The sequence below is a fragment of the Gadus chalcogrammus genome, chromosome 8 (genome assembly GCF_026213295.1).
Source record: "Gadus chalcogrammus isolate NIFS_2021 chromosome 8, NIFS_Gcha_1.0, whole genome shotgun sequence".
Taxonomy (NCBI): domain Eukaryota; kingdom Metazoa; phylum Chordata; class Actinopteri; order Gadiformes; family Gadidae; genus Gadus; species Gadus chalcogrammus.
Window position 1 is genome coordinate 18,957,261 of NC_079419.1, and position 21,407 is coordinate 18,978,667.

The 21,407-nt window shown below is 45.7% G+C and overlaps 2 protein-coding genes across 2 annotated transcripts in view; both read right to left on the reverse strand.

Moving 5' to 3' along the window:
• The window catches only part of pde4ca (phosphodiesterase 4C, cAMP-specific a), a 185,504-nt gene extending 172,914 nt beyond the window's left edge, over positions 1–12,590 (reverse strand). The window contains exons 1-2 of the mRNA XM_056597209.1: positions 11,230–12,590; positions 9,167–9,633 (exon numbers count right to left, since the gene is read on the reverse strand). Coding sequence (XP_056453184.1) covers positions 9,167–9,633; positions 11,230–11,271 — 509 coding nt within the window. The 5' untranslated portion in view covers positions 11,272–12,590. The remainder of the gene's footprint in view (positions 1–9,166; positions 9,634–11,229) is intronic.
• Positions 12,591–14,692: 2,102 nt separating this feature from the next.
• Positions 14,693–20,304, reverse strand: ifi30a (IFI30 lysosomal thiol reductase a). Its single transcript, XM_056597091.1, has 7 exons — positions 20,040–20,304; positions 18,545–18,739; positions 18,099–18,173; positions 15,799–15,888; positions 15,546–15,698; positions 15,158–15,226; positions 14,693–14,922 (listed from the first exon to the last, which is right to left on the reverse strand). The coding sequence occupies exons 1-7, from the start codon at positions 20,190–20,192 to the stop codon at positions 14,854–14,856; spliced, it is 804 nt and encodes a 267-aa protein (XP_056453066.1). The 5' UTR covers positions 20,193–20,304; the 3' UTR covers positions 14,693–14,853.
• Positions 20,305–21,407: the final 1,103 nt, after the last annotated feature.

Below are 21,407 nucleotides of genomic sequence, written 5' to 3' on the forward strand. Positions count from 1 at the left end.
CTCTCTCTCTCTCTCTCTCTCTCTTCTCCTCTTTCCTGAGCAATGTAGGAACAGGCATATGGTGGAACAACAAACACAAACTACTCCCCTGAGAGAGAGAGAGAGAGAGAGAGAGAGAGAGAGAGAGAGAGAGAGAGAGAGAGAGAGAGAGAGAGAGAGAGAGAGAGAGAGAGAGAGAGAGAGAGAGAGAGAGAGAGAGAGAGAGAGAGAGAGAGAGATAGGGCAAGTGAGATAGCGTCAGAAGGGAGGGGTTGGGTCAGAGATGGGGCTGGGCAGAGAGAGAGCAAATTGCACAGAGGGGATGATAGAACAGGAAAGGGGTGTGCGTGGAGGGTGGGTGAAGATAGAGAGAACACGTCCCAGCACAAATACAACAGGGCTTTAACTGTGCACAAATTTGTCAAATAATGCAGGAGGAATGCCTATACTATGCTTTGCTACACCTATACTCTGCTATACCATACCGTGCCATGCCATACCATACACTTTATTCTATAATATACTGTACTATGGTTTGCTAATATACTTTACCAAGCAGGGTTTCTGTTTTGCTCCCACAATAGTTAAATAGGCCTGCCTCCTAGGGCTGCAGAACAGCTAGGAGATGGTCGATTGACAGCTCAATACTGTGTGTGTGTGTGTGTGTGTGTGTGTGTGTGTGTGTGTGTGTGTGTGTGTGTGTGTGTGTGTGTGTGTGTGTGTGTGTGTGTGTGTGTGTGTGTGTGTGTGTGTGTGTGTGTGTGTGCTTCCCCTTGGTTTCTCTACTATATCATGCAAGTTCAATGTTCAGTTGAATTTTCTCCCCAGCTTTGGAGCATGTGAGCAAAGAGGTGATCACAAAATGCCAGGAGTAACACCAGAATGGAGCATTGTTGAGAGATCACACATTGGAAGAAGTCTCACACAAAACAGCATCCAGAAGCAGAACAAAAAAAACAAAACACAACAAAGCCATCTATCCTATTTCTTTTTTTTTTTACTTAACCAGGGGAAGACCAATGTCATCTAATATCGTAATACACACCAAATGTTCTATTCATATACATTGCCTACATTACATTACTGTCTGAGTGGCGAATGCATAATACTGAAGTTAACAAGTCACAATACTATGAGTAAAGAAGAGCCAACCTTATAGAACAACATTCAGCTCTCTGTTGTAATCAGACCATTCACACGCCACAGCAGCCTCTAGTGGCCAGTTCAAAAAACATTTGAATGGTTTACTGACTTTAGAGGAGTAGCGTGATAGCGTTAAGTATTTAAATTCTTGTTCCTTGTGTTGTGAAAACAAACCAGCATGATTGCGTATTTTTCTGTAAGACACTTAATACTTTGGTTACCTATCAATGATATAGCTGAAATCCTGCTCAATGATGACTAGGTCTAAAGCCAGAGCCAGCTGCTGAGAGTCAAAGAGCTCTGTAGCCTCTAGTGTACGCTCTCCTGCCCACCCCGCTGAGTCCCATGTAGCTCCATCACACAGCCGGGCTACATCTGTGGGGCACAGCATGTGTGTCACAAGGCACCCATGCTGTTGGAAGGCTCCAAACGCTCAATAACAGAGTTGGTGGGAAAGTACTATCAAACTGTTGGCCTAGAAGTGCGTGAACCATCATTAACCAATGAAATGTGTTTGCTATTATTAATAATATCATTTTGTATTATTATTATTATAACTTTTGTTTTTAGTGTAATTCATTAATTATGGTAATAATACAGAGGATTGTCCAACTGCCGTCCCGGTCAAAGCAGGAGGTGGAGATGAGTTCAGACGGGAGCGTATCTATGTTCCCCGGGTCCTGTGTTCCCCGGGTCCTGTGTTCCCCGCTTTGTATGTGACCGGGGAACATGGTAGGGGCAAGTACCGCCTTTTACGCCTCTGATTCGCATGTGATTGGTTAGAATGTCTCTCCTCCGATTGGTTATGGTTAGGGTTAGGTTTAGGGTTAACCCTCACCCTAACCCTAACCCTAAACCTGAACCTAACCCTTTGCACCTGGGACATAGGACCTGGGGACCAGAGAGATGACCCCAGTTCAGACTACCCTGGTCGATGTCGCAGCATCACCCCGTCCCTGAAGTCACAAAGCACCGTCATCAACCTTGTTCTGATGGCTGTGAGTCAAAAGTGGCCTAGAGGCCTGCGACCCGGCCGTCCATGAGAGCACTGACCAGCCCTCGGACACGTCTGTGCTTCTGCTCATGAGAGAATGTAGCGGAAGTGATTTGTCAAACCGTTTCTCGAGAGCGCAAATATTGTGAGGCCTATTGACCGTATGAGTGGACATCCGAGACACAGGGTGACCCACAGGGTGACCCGCACGGTGGCCCGCTGAACCCGCCGCGACCAGGGCTCCTCGACGCTCTGTCGACCGTGCCCTGGTGGTTGGCCTCTTGCTTGTCTGTTTGTGGCGCCGCAGCCCCTCATCCAACTAACGCGGAGTGGTGATTAGCTAGCTTATATCTTGGGCAACATTGAACCGGTATCGCCGATGCGCTCTCTTGCTCCTGTTGTCGAATGGCGGACCTGGCTCTGAACGGAAAACGAGCCGTTCATCACGGAGACACTAAGTGAAAATAACGGCCGCGGTGTGTGCTTTACTTAAGCTCCCCTCAACGTTTATTTTCCGCCTGACTCCAGTTTGTTTAATTTATCCTGTGCACCAGCCATCCTGCAGTAACTCACTTCCATCCATTTATATCACACACTGACATGGCGGGACAGTGCTCGTACCCGCGTGCGGCTAGCTCCTCTCCTTCTGACGTCTGATTGTATAATTTAAAATACGCAAGCCGTCGAATTTCGGGGTTATACATCAAGCGGTTTGACTTAAAGGTGTTCCGCATCGGCCGTTAAAATCAACCTGGCCTGACGTGCCCTTGCCCTCGAAATTTACATTTCCCGCCAGATAGATTGAAAAAATACTTAACCAATCGTAAACCGTATAAATGAATGTACTTGCAGGTATGCTGCTTTATGGCGCAAGATCTCCAACAGCGGTCCATTAAAGGCCTTGGCAAAATGGTCTCCTCGCTAGAAGTTTATAGAGATGGATGAACTTGTAAACAGGGTTTTGGGCTAGCTAGAAGGTTCACCTTCCAACGTCAAGGTTTAATTGGAATTCCCGGCCAACAAACATAAAACAATGTCCTCCGGCAGAGGCTAGGGTTTCTCTGAGGCTCTTAAAGCTCTTTTATTTCAGAGGGGAATTGTAATCACACATCAGCTCACACTGTTCTTCCAAGAGGTCTTTACCAAAACACATCTGCCTAGCAACACACTCATTCTTGCAATTGAAACCTCAAATGGAAGGAGAAAAAAAAAAGAAAGGGCGAACCACAATCTACCACTGGTTAGCGTCCACCTTATTTACATTTCAAAAAGGAAAAGGTTTTCCTAGTATGAAGATACAGACCAACATTTAAAATGTTTTAGGGCCTACTCTTAAAAAAAACAAATCCAGTGCAATGTTTTTCCTTCTTCTTCAATAAAGCAGTCCTCATTGCCACAGCAGAGTTGGTCAATATTTGATGAGCATAATTTGGGTTGATGAGTGGTCGTGAAAGAAGGGGTGATAAAACTAATGATGGCAATAGCTTCCATAAAGGATAGCACACCATTGACCTGCAACACAGCTGCTCTCCGCAAACAAGCTGGTGGTCGGCCTCGCACCGGGACCACATGAGCACACAAAAACCACATCATTTGTTTTTTTTTAAATTAAATCCATGCGTGACGCGCTTTTAGGGTGCCTTGTAATGGAAAAAGCTGGAAAGTTGACAGGGCTATACACACTGCTGGTTCATTGGCATGTTGCAAATATTTTTCTGGTGATAGGGAGAGACATGGACTTTTAAAAAAAAAACAAATATATATAATATATGAATCTAGGTAATGTGGTTCCTATCTGAATTTCTTTCGAGATTTTATGAAAGTGCAATGATGTTCGTCCCTAACAAAACACTTAAGAAAAGTATGGAATCTGTCCTTTAAGGCCTAGTTCTGGAGCATTGCTCAATCACTGTCTACACAAGCACACATCCAATGTAAGAGAGCATTTAAATTGAAATCTTAAACTCCCCTATGTGATAAACACACCACTGGACCCTGATTGAAAGAGCCAACATCAACGTACTATTCTTGTCTTTTTTAAAACAAAAGGCTGACAATGTCAATTTGGCAAACAGGGTTAGGGCTAACAGAGGCTTATAATACAACCGTTTATTGTATAATAATGTACAACTCACAAGCTAGAACTTGGAAATAGACATGGCTACTTCCACATTATGGCATAAGCTAAAATACAGTTTTTTATACAGTTGATGAAACAATTTAAACCACATTACTGAAGAATATGTTAACTACAAAAATTATTAGTAGTTGTAGTAGTAAATAAAGTTATAGAACAGAGTTTCCCGCTGGATGCCGGCCGGTTCGGTTCCAAAAGAGGACGGTATGTTCAGTTTAAACACAGCCCTGGATAACCATCGTGTGGTCGGGATTCATTTCATAACGCCGTACGCTGTAGGGCAACCAGTTCCGCAGCGTGAAAAGGTTGCCGCGTGCACAACAACAAAGCCCAGAAATAGAAGCTAGTTCTGAGCTGTGGAGGACGACCCCAGGGCAAACCATAGCAGAGGATCTCTAAGCTACCAAACTTCAGATTTGAACATGGGCCAGCACTTAAGATATCATTATGGTTACTTAAGAAGTAGAACGTTCCCACACCCAGGGAGAATGGATCAACTGTGTCAGGCCTAGCTCAAATATTAGGTTAACTTTCATGTGTGTGTCTTTCTGTATGTGTGTGTTAGTGTGTTTAAGTGTGGCAGTGTGTAGACGTGTGTTTGTGCGCGAGTTTGTGTGTTGGCTCCAATTCAATTCAACACTGCATCCATATCAAAATGGCCTCTGTTGTCTTCCTCAAAACCCCCACATCAACACCTCATCTGGGGGGGGGACGGGGAGCTCTACCTGGGCGTGTGGGCCAGGGTGAAGCGCCGCTGCAGACAGATGCTCCGGTTCATCATCAGCCTCCTGAAGAGCAGCGGGGAGTTCCGGGGCGAGGCGCGGGGGGAGTCCTTGGGGGAGATCCTCGGGGAGCCTCCCGGCGAACCTCCGCCGGACCGGGGCATGAGCTGGATGACGGGCAGGCGGTTGGCATGGCGACCCTCCGTCCGCTTCTCCCGGACCTCGGAGTGCTCGTCCTCCGAGCTCTCGGAACCCAGCTCGCTCATCGTGGGGGTCGGGGGGTCACCGGTCGCCGGTCAGGTCTTCCTGAGTCCACCTGCTGCAAGCCCAAACCGACTCAGGCTGGGTCACCGTCTTCCTGCCCGGCTTTCTTTCTCAATAGTCACCTGAATATCGCTGTCCGCACCTCACAACTGGAAAGGCGGTCGGTAGGAGTCAAGCATGCTGCAGGTCTCGTCGGTCCTGTTTTGAATCCAAAAGCCCAGTTGGAGAGGTTGTAGCCACTCGGATCCATCATGTCTCTGTCCTCAGGCGACACAGAGCAGAGATCTTAAAACCCCTGCTGCTTTGAGATATGCCATTTGAAACGATCCAGAGAGGTTCAAGAGTTGTACCTCTGGGAGTAGAAAAAAAGCTTACAAAAAGCCTACCTTAAAGCCCTCACTATCTGCCTTTTAAACTTTATTTGAAATGCGATCTTCCCTTCCAAGGGAGACCACGGTGAATTTGGAACCAGGCATTCGATGCAAATATCAGTGTTGATGTACTCTGGTCTTCCCACCCTCCCCCTAGCCTTTGTTTACATAACTCCCAGGGCCTTCCCTCTTTCCATCTAAATATGGACGTCAGAATCACAGAGCGGCCATAGAGTGATAGATCGCCTTCTTCAACAGTCTGACTTATTTTTCAAACCCTCCCCTTCTCCTCCCAATTCCCCTACTCCGCATCCCTTTACCCATGAGCTCAATGTGCGTATTGTCCGTCAACCTCAAATGATGCCTCGTAATGACTTCCTCTTTCAGTTTCTCCAGAGAGTAAACATTAACCGGTCGCCAGGCATGGTCAGGGCCCGGACGGGCCCCACAGTGCCTTCTGCTTACTCTCAGTCTGCCAGACACCGTACACTCAAGGCTTTTATTTTGGACTTTTTCAAAGTCGGTCCCTGCTGTGGCTTTAATGTTGTGTGGACTGGTATTTCCTCAGAGTTGGACCGTTTTTTCCCTCTTCACATGCTTGGTTGGAGCGCACCGGGGCAAGTCACATGAAGAAGCTCTGACTATTAAAAGCGGAGGTAGATAAAAGCTATAAAGAGGGCATGGTCCTGTCACAATGGCGCTCTCTATCTGACTGGAGTCCCCACCATCTCCCACCGCCCAGCACCACCAGCCCCCCCCCAGCCCCCCACCCAAGGCTCTGTGTTTATCCGTCGGAGAGAGCGGAGGGAATGTCCTCCTGTGATCTGGGAACGAACACACACACACACACACACACACACACACACACAGACAGACACAGACGTACACCGGTGCTGTCAGGACTGGTGGGTTTAACCCGGGGGTCCGAAACATCTGACACAGCACTGAACCTATGACGAAGGGCGGCCGGGCCCAGAGGAGACAGGCCTGTTCACAGCGAACCCTTTTCTCTCTCTCTTTAAAGACCCCAATTCAGTTAGCGTGTTTGGTTTTATTATCAGGGTTGGATCCGCTTGACAACAATTTGATAGAATAATAAACTCTATATGGTTCTTCGAGTATCGATTTATAAACTTTTTCAAAGTGTGTTATCAAAGTGTAAATTGTATCCCGGTAACTTAAGTGGATCAGAAACTGACGACACACGTCTGATGGAAACATAAATAATTGTTGTTGTTGTTAACAAATATTGTCCAATGTTGTTTGACTATAAATAGGCAGGCTATCTTGCTTTAATGACCTTGGCTTGGCATCAAAATTGCACTTTCAAGTTTTAAACAGGCAAGCAGATGGCCCTGTTACAGCCAAGGAACACAAAGAGAGGCATTTTATCCCTTGCAAGGAGAGGAGAACAGATCCATGGGAGTCACCCTGTCTATGATAATGCAGCCCCCCGTCCCGTCCCCCGTCCCCATTGAACAGAATAAATTGAACCGTCTAGATTGACCTTTATTACAACTCTTCCTTTGCCATAATTGGCATACAGTCATAAATGCTCCGTCATAATAGCCTTGAAGTTAATGTAAAGTGAATCCGGATGGTCATAAAAAAGAAAAGACTTCAATTTAAGATGGATAATCTAATTTGTTTGTGTTTTGATCAACTATTAAAGCAATGGTTGTCCATTTTGGGAAACCAGCCAGAGCAAGCTAGACTTTAAAGTAAGTTACTGAAGAAATCCCGCCCCTCCCTTCAGGCTCCCTCCAAAGCCACGCCCCCAGAACACATGACTAGCTCGCTAGCCTCAGCAATAGCTCTGCCTAGTCTGGTGGAAGACTCTTAATATGCCTAATCAGTGCAAGTGTAAAAATGGTAGACAGGTTGACCATCAATGGTTGGTCAATGGTTGACAATCCAATCATGTCATTCGGGCATAATTAAATGATTCGACAGGCTAATTCCGCGCCTGGGACGGCAACAGATACTGCATTTTTTTTTTATGTTGTCAGAGCCTTTGATTTATTGATTGCTGTAGTGATGTAAACAGAAATCCAACAAATATGACAACAAATGCTTCTAAAAGGAATTGCTTAACGTTACTTTATCAATTGATTCCAGTGCCAAACATGTAAAAGGAAGGAAGCAAAGCTGTGAAGAAGGACTCATTACAAAGTGCTGCCATTGCATATTGGACAAGTTGAACTGAACATGTTCAGCCCCGACATAGGATAGCAACAGCTCCCTCTACTGCTCTGGCTGACAACCAGCTCAACATACATTTAAGTTTCATTTTTGGGAATTGTTGAAAGTTGGGGTGAAAACCCCCATAATCACAACGACATGAACCATTTATCCCCTGCCGTCTCCAACAGTAAATAACCTTAACTGATGCAATACATACAGAGTTCAGTGTAATCAGACCATAACACATTCCTCCAAGAGTCAAGCGTTGAAAGACTTGCTGTCGTTTAGTTGCAGAGGAACAAATACCTTTTTCTTCTTCATAAAATAACACTTTTTCTCTTTGTTAGGCTCCCCAGGATGTTAAATGGTAAATGGTAAATGGACTGCATTTATATAGCCCTTTTTTGTAACACGGGGCCACCCAAAGTGCTGTACAATATTGCCTGACATCTACCCATTCATGCACACATTCACAGCCTGACGGCGGAGTCAACCACGCAGGGCGATAGCCAGCTGGTCAGGAGCAGTCAGGACGGGGTAAGGTGTCTTGCTCAGGGACACCTCCACACTCGGGAGCTAGGAGGAGCCGGATAAAGGACATTAGTTGATGCAAGTACATACACACGGGCACACACACACACACGGACACACACACACACACCCACCCACACACACACGTACACACACACACACACACACACACGTACACACACACACACACATACACCTACACACACACACACACACACACTAGACTGTGTTCACAACAGAGACACACACAGTTGCCATTGTCATGGAAACTTTTGTTCAAGAGTTCTGGTAAATTAAGGAGATAATTGCTAAGTACTGCGGTGCTTGTTTACCCTCACCTGGTTTGACCCCGCTCAGCAAAAACGTATTATCATCACCCACATCACAAGTGGTGTGTCCAGCAACGTACGGCCCACAGCAAGATCTGTCCTGTTACCACTGACTCGGCAATACGAACTGGCACGCACCAAAGGAGGTTGAGGCTGAAGGTCGTCCAGACGACACCCGTGGCGGGTCAGAGGTGCAAGAGAAGGAACAAGTGAGCTGTGTACGCCACTTTGAATGGGGTGTTGGCCTACCTGCATAGGAGCACGTTGTGCCTTCAGGTGCACTGTGGACATTGGGACATTTTCAACCCAGATTCTTTGCAGATATTGTCATTTGATTTGGCATCACATAACTTTGCCTGATAATCATTTAGCACTGTAACACTCAAACCGTGACGCCTTTCAACAGATATCTAACATCCCGATGGGAGCATGATGGTTCCCTCTTCACGAGCAGAGCAGCCGACCACGTGTGTGCGTGATGGGTCAAAGGTGTGTGTGTTAAAGCTACTCACAAGGCTCTGGAGCTGTAGTTTAGGAGGTTCCCAACGCTCTGAGAGGCCCTGAAGGCCCAGGTTCTTCCCTCTCTACAGGACGACCTAGAGCAGAGCCTGGGCAGCTGCAGGGGCCCCGAGGGGACCCTCTTCACGGCCCGGTGGAGGGGGGGGGCCTGGTGGCGAGCGGGCTCGGGCTCGGGCTCGGAGGCCTGCCCTGGACCAGAGGGCTGACCGGGACCTGAGACCTCTGGACCGGAGGGCTGACCGGGACCTGAGACCTCTGGACCGGAGGCCTGACCGGGACCGGAGGCCTGCCCTGGACCGGAGGCCTCATCGGGACCGGAGGCCTGAACGGGGCCGGAGGCCTGCCCTGGACCGGAGGCCTGACCGGGACCGGAGGCCTGACCGGGACCGGAGGCCTGACCGGGACGGAAGGCTTCTGGACCAGGGGCCTGCCCGGGACCGGAGACCTCTTGACCGGAGGCCTGCTCGGGGGGGAGGGGGTTGGGAAACAGAATGCACCGTTAGGAGATACAGCTCATTATTAAGACATTTAGCAGACGCTATTGATCTGTAAATTGTTTTTGTACCTTATTGAACCTCATATTTTATGTTAAGACTTTTGTTTTAAATTATCATTAGGTTGTTCTTGTATTGCTTATCATTAGTGTTTCGTACTATGTAGTATGTAGTTGAGTTGTCCAAACCATTCATTTGAATATACATCATCTGCCCATCTGATAATGAAACATATCATCTTGCTCAAGGATGTGTATAGGTAATGCCCAACAGGGGTTTGAACCAGGAACCCTACGGCTGAGAGTCAAACTTCATTTCCACTAAACTGTCCTGCAGACAAGTAGTGATTGATAAGAGGGAAAAGCAGAGTTTAATAGTCACAAGAATAAGTCACAAGAATGGAATAGCAACAAGTCAGGCATTTAGAAAAAATAATAATAATAATAATTTCCTATGTGGTTCATATGATTCGATTATTAGACCATATGATTCTTATCATCCTAGGGATTCAGACCAGAGGGCAAACAGTGATCCTGTGATCCTGTCTTTTTCTAACTTTAGAAACACATTGTTTCATTGATGACCGGCTCCTCAATAACTGAAACGAAGAGTTCACCTTTCAGCACTTTCTTTTTAGTAGATTAAGAGAAGCATTTTCAAAGACTGTAGTTCCTAGATGTCTTCGGCATCAGTCTGTGTTTGAGTTAAAATAGATAACAATGGTTTGTTTTGAAGATATGTTCCACCATCTTTAATGACGCACGAGAATTTGGCCCAGAGCCATATGTTTTTCCATCCTCAGTATCTATCTCTATTTCCAGATCCTAGCCTTCAATGCTTGAAGTTTAGTTTATGAGGATTTTCCATTAAATAACAATTTAATCCATTTATTTATGTCATTAAATCCAACCATGTGTGGAACCATATGTATGCGTTGTCCTTTTTTTCTTTACATCTTTAACGCATCAATCCGTTTGTTTGAGTTTATCCTAACTATATAGCCTATACGAGACCAGGTCACCTTGTGTGCTGCTGATATGTTTATCTGCTAAATGGAAGCCATGGGGCCTTAAACACACAGAGTACAGGTTTTATCTTTGGAATGTACCACCTGCTCTCCCGATCCCGGGGGCCCCACCGTGCAAACTTTAACACAAGATGGAGTTCTCACACATGGATGCTGTTTGCCGTCTAGGACTCAGGGCATCTCTTCTACGTCAGAGCCCAGCTGATAAGAGCCTTTGTCCTCCCTGGATCTTATGACCATCTCCTTGTCTTTCTCTCGGGGCGTCCCACCTTTCAACTACCTTTCAGTTAACAATTGCTGGCCAGCTTCTTTCATGATACGTGTTGATACTTTTTGTAAATGTTTTTACACCATCAATGGATATTAGTGTACATTCATTTGCATAAATATTATCAGAACTATAAATGATGGTATATATGAATAGATTCGTGTGTGTAAGATTGTGTAGCTTTTTTACACACACGCTCATAAAAAAATATGGTTCCGTTTGAAATGAAAAGCCAGAAAAATATATATATTTTTGTATCAAGCTTACCTCCATGAGGCTCACCTCCTTTGACGAGACGCTTTTCCTCATGTCCAAGTCGTATCGGGTCAGCGAGGAGATAAGAGATATGAACGTGGAACTATTCTACACTGACGCTTAAAAACTTCAGAACTTCACTTAAATACTCAATCACAAACATGAACCTCACTACTCGGTTTTCAAAAATGGATGCTAGCAGTTGACCACAAGAAAGGTTGAGAGCGAGATGAAGGCAGTTGGTCTTACTTCCTGCTGGACCCTTATTTATGTTATCACCATGAAGGTAAAGATCCAGCATGATACAGTATGATTTGAATCCAGACGTACTGGTTGGGCAGGACTTTTCTGCGAAAACTTCCACATTTGCCACGTTACAGGAGTTGCCAATACCCACTCGATACGAGCAACGGTAAACAGAACGCACACCTACGGGCCACCACAACAACAAACAGTGGTTGCGAGGGCCCATTCGACCCAAGTTCACCAACAACTCTGTGTTGTTACCTAACAACTCCCAAGTGTCTAAAGTAGCCTTAACGTTTTTGCGTGCGGCCACACAGCCTGCATATTTCCTTTAAGCAACGACGCTCAAGTTGGCATCCGATTCGCAGCATCTGATTCGGCTTGAAAACCACTTAGAATCTTCAAATCGGTCCTGATTGAAAACCACTACACCTCTTCAAATTTGGACTGCATTATCACAGTTGCCCCTTTCACACCGCCGCAAAATCGGGGCCGGTTCCGGGCCAGTTCGGAGCTAGGGCCAGGGCTTTGGTTTCACACCGCCAAAGAACCGGCTCCGGCCCCTAAAAACCGGTTCAACTCTGGCCCCGCTTTAGAGCTGGGCTAGAACTAGAACCGCTTTTACGCCGGGGGCAGGGGGCGGAGTTATCCGTACCTTCATAAACAGGAAGACCAACGAAGACCGGCATTTTTTAAAACACCGAAGTAAACAATGGACGTGAATCCGTGTATGGTTCTTTTTTGTTTTTTCTGATTTTGTTTTAAATCGGAATATTCAAAGAACGAACCATACACGGATTGAATCGAAGACGAAATTGTTGTTGTGTTTGAAACTGGCGCGAGGGTTCTTCTGCGCGCCTAACCTGACGCTTGATCATTGTGTGGTGGTTCAACGCGTCAACGCGCCAACGCAGCCAGATGAGTCCATGTCCATGCAAGTGAACGGAGCGTTCCCTCTTCGTCATAACTATCAAACCAAACATCCTTCACATTCACCGAGCGAACATTATGAAAGTAAAATGCACATTTCTCGCTAAAAATGTTTCCATAAACGCATTTAATGGCGTAACTATGTTACTATTTCCACCCAGAATAAAGAAAGATGTCGGCCGTATGCTTCTGTCAAAGCTCACGAGTAACCCCTGACTGCAGCCCGCAGATCGAGGAGGAGCTAAATGTGGGCGGGGTTAAACGTTTAACCCCGCCCAAATTTAAGGAATACTCCAAGTGCCCCTGACTGCAGCCCGCAGATCGAGGAGGAGCTAAATGTGGGCGGGGTTAAACGTTTAACCCCGCCCACATTTAAGGAAAATTCCGCGCAGCATCATGGACTCAGACGGAAATACGTTCTCCCGCTTTCTGCAGAAAGCGGGAGAACGTATTTCCGTCTGAGTCCATGATACTGCGCGCTTTTCTGCCTAGAGGTAAGTTGCCGCTCTCTGTTCGTGTACATTATACACGAACAGTAAGTCATCGTGCTGTGTGCTGTGCTGTGCTGTATTGATGTTTGAGAATGTGCTGCCGGATCTCCGCCACCAGATGGCGCCTGAGAGGGTAAAACCATGGGTTAAACGTTTAGACCCACCCACATTTAGCTCCTCCTCGATCTGCGGGCTGAAGTCAGGGGCACTTGAGTTCTGCAGAAAGCGGGAGAACGTATTTCTGTCTGAGTCCATGATGCTGCGCGGAATTTTCCTTAAATTTGGGCGGGGTTAAACGTTTAACCCCGCCCACATTTAGCTCCTCCTCGATCTGCGGGCTGCAGTCAGGGGTTACTCGACTTCAGCCCGCAGATCGAGGAGGAGCTAAATGTGGGTGGGTCTAAACGTTTAACCCATGGTTTTACCCTCTCAGGCGCCATCTGGTGGCGGAGATCCGGCAGCACATTCTCAAACATCAATACAGCACAGCACAGCACACAGCACGATGACTTACTGTTCGTGTATAATGTACACGAACAGAGAGCGGCAACTTACCTCTAGGCAGAAAAGCGCGCAGTATCATGGACTCAGACGGAAATACGTTCTCCCGCTTTCTGCAGAAAGCGGGAGAACGTATTTCCGTCTGAGTCCATGATGCTGCGCGGAATTTTCCTTAAATGTGGGCGGGGTTAAACGTTTAACCCCGCCCACATTTAGCTCCTCCTCGATCTGCGGGCTGCAGTCAGGGGCACTTGCATGATGCTGCGCGGAATTTTCCTTAAATGTGGGCGGGGTTAAACGTTTAACCCCGCCCACATTTAGCTCCTCCTCGATCTGCGGGCTGCAGTCAGGGGCACTTGGCTCTGGCCGGTGTGAAACCAACCGGTTCTTAACTGGGGTAAGGCTGGAACCAGTTTGGAACTGGCCCTAGCACCAGCCCGGAACTGGCTCTCGGTTCTTTTTGGTGTGAAAGCGGCAAGTGAGGCTATACATTATGTAAAACATAGTTTCAGATTTGTGAAACCTTTACCCCATTTATGAAAATGCAATACAGGCTTATTTGAATGCTTTTTAGGGGTCCAGACCGCATTGCATTTTCACAAATAGGTTAAAAGTTTCACAAATCTGAAACTATGTTTTACATAATGTATAGCCTCACTGTGATAATTTAGTCCAGATTTGAAGAGTCTAGGTGTAGTGGTTTTCAATCAGGACCAGTTCTAATGCAGTCTGGACCCCTAAAAAGCATTACAATTTGCCTGTATTGCATTTTCACAAATAGAAAAAAGGTTTCACAAATCTGTAACTATGTTTATTATAATGTATAGCCTCACTGTGATAATTTAGTCCAGATTTGAAGAGTCTAGGTGTAGTGGTTTTCAATCAGGACCAGTTCTAATGCAGTCTGGACCCCTAAAAAGCATTACAATTAGCCTGTATTGCATTTTCACAAATAGAAAAAAGGTTTCACAAATCTGTAACTATGTTTATTATAATGTATAGCCTCACTGTGATAATTTAGTCCAGATTTGAAGAGTCTAGGTGTAGTGGTTTTCAATCAGGACCGATTTAAAGTGGACCAGCTGCTGAATCGGATGCTGCGAATCGGATGCCAACTTCAGCGTCGTCTTTAAGCATGCAGTGATATGAAGATTTCCCCCTTTCCAACAATGGCATATTTAAACACAGGACTTTTGGACACCTGTAAATGATGCGAGCTCGAATTAAGAACCGAATATCAATGATACAAAAATACGTCTTTAAATCTTGTATTACAAAAGGCATACAAATACATTTCCCTTTTAAAAAAAAAAAAAAAAAAGTTCAATTTTTTTGGTTGAAGTCCTTTAACTCGAACTATAAAGTGCAATAGCCACCACAAAACTTTTAGTTTAGAGTTAAAAAAGTTAGAATTCAACATGTTTGCAACACAGCATTTGAAAAGTTGAGGCGGGCCTGGTCGATATCTTCAGTCGTTGTGGCAGTAGCTCCTGTACGGCTTTCTCTGGGAGGAGCCACAGGCATCAGGCTTTGGGCCCTACACAAAGGCACAAAAACAGGGTTGGTCAAAGATGGACCAAAAGCACATGACTGTCTACTGTTATGGCTTTCCACTGCTTTATATAAACTCCCTAGCAATGGATATCTAAAACTGCATCAACAGCACAAAAAAAAAAAAAAAAAAAAAAAACCATAAATCTCATATGCACAGAGAAAGCAGTGTCTCCAATGATCCACTGAGCCCAGATCTGGGTAATAGAATGAGAGTTTACCTGGTACAGACTGCACACCAGCGGCAGCAGGGCATTCATGGCCTCGTTCTGCAGGACGTCTGTGTGCTCCTGTCCAACAAGAACAAGCGTTTTCAGCAATGTAGTTTTGTTGGAGGAAAGGAAAGGGATGAAAATGAATGAATAAATGTCGTCCAGACTTCCCCCGCCAAATGATTTGAGTTGCATCGTTCCCTATTCCAGTCCCCAAACGTCTTTCTCAATTTGACATTTGATTAAAGCCCATTTACATGATTATCAATGTCCACATTCTCTCTGTAGGCGTCCTTGCTCAACATGCCGAACTGCGCCCCGTTTGACGGTCCTTTAGTCTCCTGGACTTCCGTTTGCCCCCCCGGCCCTTCACCGGCCCTCCACCGGCCCCTCTTACCCCGTTGATGGTGACCCAGGGGACGTAGTTGTGAGCAGGCTTCAGGGCCCCCGTCTTCAGGGCGTTCAGGTGCATCAGCTTGTTGCCCATGTCCCCGTCAACGCAGCTCACAACATTGGCCCACTTCAGGGTGGGCTGGTACAGGTTCAGACACTACACACAAATAAACAGACATATTGATCCCCAGCAAAGGAGACGATGGACTAAATAAAAGTGAATCCTATTGGGGGGGGGGGGGGGGGGGGGGACCCACGGCCTCAGCAGACTTGATGACATCGGTGGAGGACTCCATACAGTAGATGACCTGGAAGGCTGAACTTCCTGCCAGGGTCAGTAAACAAGTCTAACAGGAAGAGAGAAGAACACTTTCAAAAAGTCGATTTAGCATCATAGGTTCTAATGTACAAATACTTCCTAGCATTTGAATTGTTACATCTGCAATTTGTCATGAATTTAATTTAAATAAAGTTAATTCACAGGTAACAGAGGGAACGTAATGAAGCTCTTTCTGTACTGTCAAAGGGTTTAAACAGTGGGTGTAAACAGTGGGTTTAGTCTGTACATTTGGCTGATGACTTTGTTAACTACTTTACCCAGAAAGTGAAGGACATTAGTTCCTCTTTTATCCCTGCCTCCATTCTCCCTCCTCCCATCCCCTCCTCTGTCTTTACCCAATTTATCCCTCTCACCTCTGACGAGGTCAACAGAATAATAACATCTAACCATGCCACCACCTGCCCCCTTGACGCCATCCCCTGCTCTCTCCTCCAGGATGTCTCAAGCAACATTCTGCCATTTAATCAACTATCAATTCCTCCCTCACTTCAGGCATTGTTCCAGCGTCTTTCAAGACTGCCAGAATAAAGCCTCTCCTCAAAAAACCAACTCTTAATACCACCGACATCCAGAACTACAGACCGGTATCTCTTCTTTCGTTCCCGTCTAAAACACTGGAACGTGCCGTTGCTAACCAAATGTCCTCCTATCTCTCATCTAACAACCTCCTTGACCCTCACCAGTCAGGCTTCAAGAAAGCACACTCCACCGAGACGGCTCTCCTCGCGGTGACTGAGTCCCTCCGTGCTGCCAGAGCCTCGTCCCTCTCATCGGTCCTCATTCTGCTCGACCTGTCAGCAGCATTTGACACGGTGAACCACCAGATCCTTCTTGCCACTCTTGCCGAACTTGGAATCGCTGAATCTGCTCTTTCCTGGTTCATATCCTACCTGACGAACCGCACCTATCAAGTGACATGGAATGGCTCCTTGTCCAAACCTTGCACGCTCGAAACTGGTGTCCCTCAAGGCTCTGTACTGGGGCCTCTTCTGTTCTCCCTCTATACCAGGTCTCTAGGCTCGGTAATTACATCACACGGCTTTTCCTATCACTGCTATGCTGACGACACTCAGTTATTTCTCTCTTTCCCCTCATCTGAGAAAACCCTGATTGCAACACGCATATCGGAATGTCTGGCGGATGTCAGCACCTGGACAACGGCCCATCACCTGAGGCTTAACCTCAACAAAACCGAGCTTCTCCTAATCCCAGGGAAAGACTGCCCACACATGGACTTACTGGTCACCGTCGAGAACATTACTGTATCTCCCTCTCCAACTGCCAGAAACCTCTGTGTGGTATTGGACAACCAGTTATGCTGCACTGCAAACATCACTGCGGTCGCCCGATCCTGCAGATTTGCACTTTACAACATCCGCAGAATCCGGCCCTTCCTCACATGGGAAGCAGCTCAGCTTCTAGTCCAATCACTGGTCATCTCCCGCCTCGACTACTGCAACTCACTCCTGGCTGGACTTCCTGCCTCTGCGATTAAACCTTTGCAGCGCATCCAGAATGCGGCAGCGCGCCTCGTGTTCAACCTACCGAAGTTCTCCCATGTGACCCCCCTCTTCCGGGACCTCCACTGGCTCCCTGTAGTAGCTCGCATCAAATTTAAGACGATGGTACTGGCATACAAGGCAGTCGATGGAACTGCCCCTGCCTACCTCCAAGCATTGCTAAACCCACACACCCCTGCTCGATCCCTCCGCTCGACTACCTCAGCTGGACGACTGGAACCACCATCGCTAAGAGCTAGCAAAGGTCGATCAGCAAAGTCACAACTCTTCTCGGTTTTGGGGCCTCAGTGGTGGAACGAGCTCCCTGCCGCTCTCAGGACCGCAGAGTCGCTCACTATCTTCCGAAAAGGACTCAAGACTCACCTGTTCAGAGTTCACCTCGACTCTGCATAGCCACCTTTCCTCTTCTGACCACCATTGTACACCGTATTGTAGTGTATTGTATTGTATTGTAGCACTTAATAATAGTGTATTGTAGCACTTAACTGTGTAGCAACTGCAGCAGCTGCTATCATGTCTGTAATACGGGGAATTGATTAGCCTAGCGATTGTGGTACTTGCACTTGGTTCTATGAACATCCTTTCTGTACCGACAGCGATATATTGATGCACTTCTTATGACAAATGTACTTATTGTAAGTCGCTTTGGATAAAAGCGTCTCCTAAATGCCCTAAATGTAAATGGAAGAATCCTTACCTCAATCATGTTGCCTAAACATTCCTCCTCTCCGTGCTGGCATGTAAAGACGTACTTTTTCCCATCAAACCATTCCTGGAGGAGACAATGAACAGCTGAAGAAAATCTTTAACAAACCCAGCGATGTTGACATTGCCGGTTATCTCGTATATATTTTATAGATATCTCTGGATATTTTCTGAGGTAACAGAGGTAACGGATGAGGATTTTTTATGACTGTGGAAATTATCTCTGTATTTGAAACACTCAAAATCCATCTACGTTTCTTTAAACAGAAAAGTGAATACCAAACTGCGTGGAACTTTGTCAATTAAGAACGTCAAGGTGGGGCGGTCCTCATATAGTCTAATAAAATGAAATATGGCCTACAAAACCATCACTTTGGACACAGAGGCCTGCAAACAGATCACTGCAGAATGTAACTCCTTGTCCAGGGCTGTCCTGACCTTGGCGTTGCCGTAGGGCACCAGGGTGACGCTGAGGATGTCCTGCAGCATGGTCCAGGTGGGGAACAGCATCTGGGTGAGGAATCCCCGGCAGCCGGGACACAGGCTCTCGTAGTACAGCTCAAGCTGCACCGAGCGGTCGTCCTGGTGGTAGTGGGAGCGGGTGAAGTTGGCCTCCAGGCACTGCTTCAGAACCTGACACAATAATAGGACAGGTCAGCAGGAGCTCATTCTATTGATTATATAATATGTTACCATCGTCATCAAATATATTTTGATTGATCACAAATACAACATTGGAAAAGTCATGGATGTTTTATTCTAATGGTCAAGTGTTTAATATGCATAGTTTCGACTTTGTGATCATACTTCTCAATCATGTTAATCATTAAACCATATCTCCTATGAAATGTTGAATCAGCAGTAAATGCCTGCTGTAGGCCTTCATGGTTTCCCTTTAAAAGATAAAATCGAGATGCTAGAGCACACATCACATGAATCAAAAAAAGGTAAATCCGTGGCATGGATTCGTAAAGCGTACAAACTGATTGTAAAGCGTGCAAACTGATTGGTAAAGCTTGCCCTCGGATTCATAAACCAATTGTGCACGGATTTGCAATCCCCAGGCCCTATTCTGTTCTTCAGCAGATGGACCCACCTTGGACCACGATGACCTCTTAATCCAGTAATGGTTTAAGTGAAAAGGCCCAAGACAGTAAGACACAAAGCTAAACCAATACCCCTGTTTATCTTTTAATGATCATTAAACCTGCATTTAAAAATCTAGAATAATTGGAATTACTGGGAATAAATTGTCATCTTGGTCCAAGGAAGCAGGTGAAGATGGTTTTAAATCAAAAGGCACCCGCTACACTTAATTGTTTTCAACCGAGGCGGGTGTATGAATTTTCCAATTTAACTTGTGTGGTTTTTTAGCATTTTGTAGTGCTATCCGCACTGCAATGAAAGTGCAGTTACGGTGACGTTCTGTGAAGTTGAGCTGAGGACCTCCAATCTAGTTCAACACTGCCACCTCTTGCCGATTTAATGTCGTTGTATTGGGTTGAGGTCTGAACTGCAGGTAACTCTCAGTAACAGAACAGCCGGATGTATTTAGGAGGAACAAACAAGGGCTCTCAAGTTTTGAACTGAGCTCAGAGTGTGAGATTTGGTCGGCGGGGGGGGGGGGTATAACATGTGACTGCATACAATGTGTCCACAGACATGGTGACAAATGTATGATAGTAAGCATTATCGGCCCTTAATTAACTACTATTCTGAAACAACACTGCCTCAAAAGGCTATTGACTTAAGCAACACGCTATCCTGGTCATTTTTCTGCGTGAGAAATTGTGGCGTGTGAGCGTGTGCATGGGTTGAATTGCGTGTGTCTCACGCCGAATGCGTGAGACTTGAGAGCCCTTTTGGTTAAACGGACGATATTTTCAAACAGCCAAAACTCAATAGCTTTTACATTACTTTTTGAATGACTCACCCCACATTGAATGGCTGAGTCCACAGAGGAGCACCACTGGGACGGAGCAGCGGTGCACGAGGAGACGCACTGCCCCACATCTGCACTGGACCAGAGGGTCAACACCAACAGGAGGAAACCAGTCTGCATGTCTAACGCTTTCCAAAGACGCATACTGAAAATCCACCGACGTTACGGCTACCGAAGGAATAAACACCAGCTTCCTTGTTTTGCTTTTATTTTGTTGTGATTGGACCATGGGACCTCGAGTCATGTGACATCGAGTCAATTGACCCACGCTGAGCACGGCTGGAACAGATCACACATCACGGGGTCGGTGCGTCACGGTCAAATTTTTTGACGATGCATCAAAACATTTTTATGGGTGTCAAATTTGTGGCCTATTATTGGTGCAGACCATTTATGTAAGTAAGGTTTACTTAGGTAATACCTTGAATGTTATCTTAATCTCTGACATTATTTCTCGACATATTTGTTGCCATCTCCTATTATGCACTTAACTATTATGATTCACTCTGCGGTCCAATCTGAATTGTGGTCCAATTTATATCATTGTAGCCTATTGTTTATTGTTCTCAACCTTACTTAGGTTGTGCGTTATATTTATGACCCATCTCTGTGTGCGTGCCCAGAACACCTTCGTCAGTTATTCATACTTTAGCACAGTGTTTCCAACATGGGGGGTAGGCCGACTAGTACTCCCCATTTAAAGACTGGCTACTGCAGGGACTACTCGGAAGGAAAATAATGGTAAAATATATAGATATAGATCAATCTATTATGCCCTCAATATTCCCACTAATGGGGCTAAGACATGATCCCCAATCCCTGCATCCTTTAGCAATACAATTTAATTGAACTGATTGATGATATATAATATATATGATTCAACTGGTCAAGCTTATAAAGAGTATTTTAGTAGCCTATATGTTGTTTATATTGTGAATCTGTTATTGTGGATCTATATATATTGAAATGCGAGACCCACAGAGAAAGAATAATTATATTTATACATTGTTACTAATTACCGATAGAGTAAAGAATCATTTTGAATAGTACCACTTTAGTGATGAAAATCCAATCTTCTGCAATCACAGAAAAAGATAGACGATCAAAAACAACCCAAATACCGATAAGAGTATTTTTATATATCTTTTATTGTACTTTCTTTTTTATCAACCTAAAGTAAGGACCATACAGACGAAAGGGTACCTGTGTGTGAACAAACAATAACTCTGTAGCAAGTGGTAGGTACATGACAGATACACTCAACTTTAGCTTTCTTGTGAAAGACAGAAAATAAATGTTGCATTTGAATTGAGACATAGAAGGGGGGAAGATAAGAGAACAGAAATTGTCTCACGTGCA

Bases quoted from the DNA above. Each gene is read 5' to 3' on its own strand.
- ifi30a (XM_056597091.1), bottom strand. From the start codon at position 20,192: ATGCGTCTTTGGAAAGCGTTAGACATGCAGACTGGTTTCCTCCTGTTG. The intron at 18,174-18,544 runs GTCAGGACAGCC...TGTCTCCTCCAG, and splicing joins TGCCCTACGGCAACGCCAAG to GAATGGTTTGATGGGAAAAA. The intron at 15,227-15,545 runs GTAAGAGGGGCC...CTTGTTGGACAG, and splicing joins CCTGGGTCACCATCAACGGG to GAGCACACAGACGTCCTGCA.